The 1,485-nt window shown below is 17.5% G+C and overlaps 1 protein-coding gene across 1 annotated transcript in view; it reads left to right on the forward strand.

Annotated features, from left to right (window-relative positions):
- Positions 1-592, forward strand: part of PRSY57_0917100 (DnaJ protein, putative) — a gene marked incomplete at both ends in the record, with an annotated part of 2,081 nt that extends 1,489 nt beyond the window's left edge. Inside the window, one exon of the mRNA XM_012907410.1 lies at positions 1-592. This exon is cut by the window's left edge and continues 38 nt beyond it. Coding sequence (XP_012762864.1) covers positions 1-592 — 592 coding nt within the window.
- Positions 593-1,485: the final 893 nt, after the last annotated feature.

Here is a 1,485-nt window from a genome sequence, read left to right on the forward strand (position 1 = left end):
GTTGCAGTTTCGTTTTATAGAAGATGATACAACTTTTGATTGGCTTCCAGCTTTGGGATATTTATTACCCTATGAAAAAATAAAGTTCCTGAGGACTTTTTTTCCAATTGTATTTTTTATCAGTATATGCGCATCAGCTTATTCATATACAGATAAAAACGCTACCTTAATATTTTTAATGAGATCCATTTTATCTACTAATAGAATAATTGTAGAAAGATCAAATGATGTTATTGAATCAACAAATTACTTAAAAAAGAATGGTGAAAAGTTAGTTACCAAATTACAGCAAATAAGGAAGGGTGAGGCCTCTAGTCTATTAAATTTAAAAGATGATGAGAACCTTGATAAAGAATATTTAGAAAATGGAGATAAGAAAAATGCAACTGTCGATTCAAAATTGTTAAGTAACGTAAAAGAATTTGCATTAACCCTAGATTCACAACAAATAAGTTTACTAGAAAAATGTTTTGATTTAATGAAAAATAAAGATGCAAATGAAAAAAATAAAAAGAAATCTTGGTTTGAGTTTTTCTCTATACAAGTTATATTCGGAGTTATATTTGTTTATATATGGTTAACATCTAAATAAAGGAATAAAACTTAGAACACAATTTTATTTCAGTATAACATAAATGTATATATATATATATATATATATATATATATATGTTTTATTCCCTTAATTAACTACTTTATTATATCTCCATCAAAAGAAAAAAAAAAAAATAAAACCAAGTTTAAATAAAAATCACTTCAAGGATATGTGATTATGATATATAAGAATCTTTTTACAGAATTTATTTTTGATATTTATATATTTAAAATAAAATTTTTTTTAAGTATATATATATATATATATGTATTTTTATATATATATATATATTTATGTTAATATATATATATATTTTTTTTTTAATGTAATCACAAGTAGTATCATTAATTATATCTTATGAGGATATTATAACCCCCAAAAAATAATGAAAACAATTATTCCTTTTTTTTTTTTTTTTAAATCGTTTTTTTTTGAACAAAAGGAATGTTGTACATAAAAAATGAAAAATTATAACCATAAAAATAAAAAAAAATAAAAAAAAAAGAGAAAAAGAATAAAAAAACATTATTTGTATATAAAACTATTTATTTTATTATTTTTTTTGAATATTTCAATAATATAATGCTCTATTGTTATTAATTTTAATATATTTTCTTTGCATTATTATTTATTTTATTCTTATATGTTTATTTATTTATTTATTTATTTATTATTTTTGTTTTTTTTTTCTTGTCATTATTATATATATATAATTATGTATAAAATGTCTAAAAAAAATAAAAATAATAAGAAAAAATATAGAGTTTAGATTCATTTTTTTTTTTTTTTTTTTTTTTTTTTTTTTTTTTTATATTTTTTTTTAAAATAAGTTTTTTTAAAAAGTTATTTTTTTTTTTTTTTTATTATTAAAATAAAGAATATTATATTTT

This window comes from Plasmodium reichenowi, chromosome 9 (genome assembly GCF_001601855.1).
Source record: "Plasmodium reichenowi strain SY57 chromosome 9, whole genome shotgun sequence".
In the NCBI taxonomy this organism is placed as follows: Eukaryota; Apicomplexa; class Aconoidasida; order Haemosporida; family Plasmodiidae; genus Plasmodium; species Plasmodium reichenowi.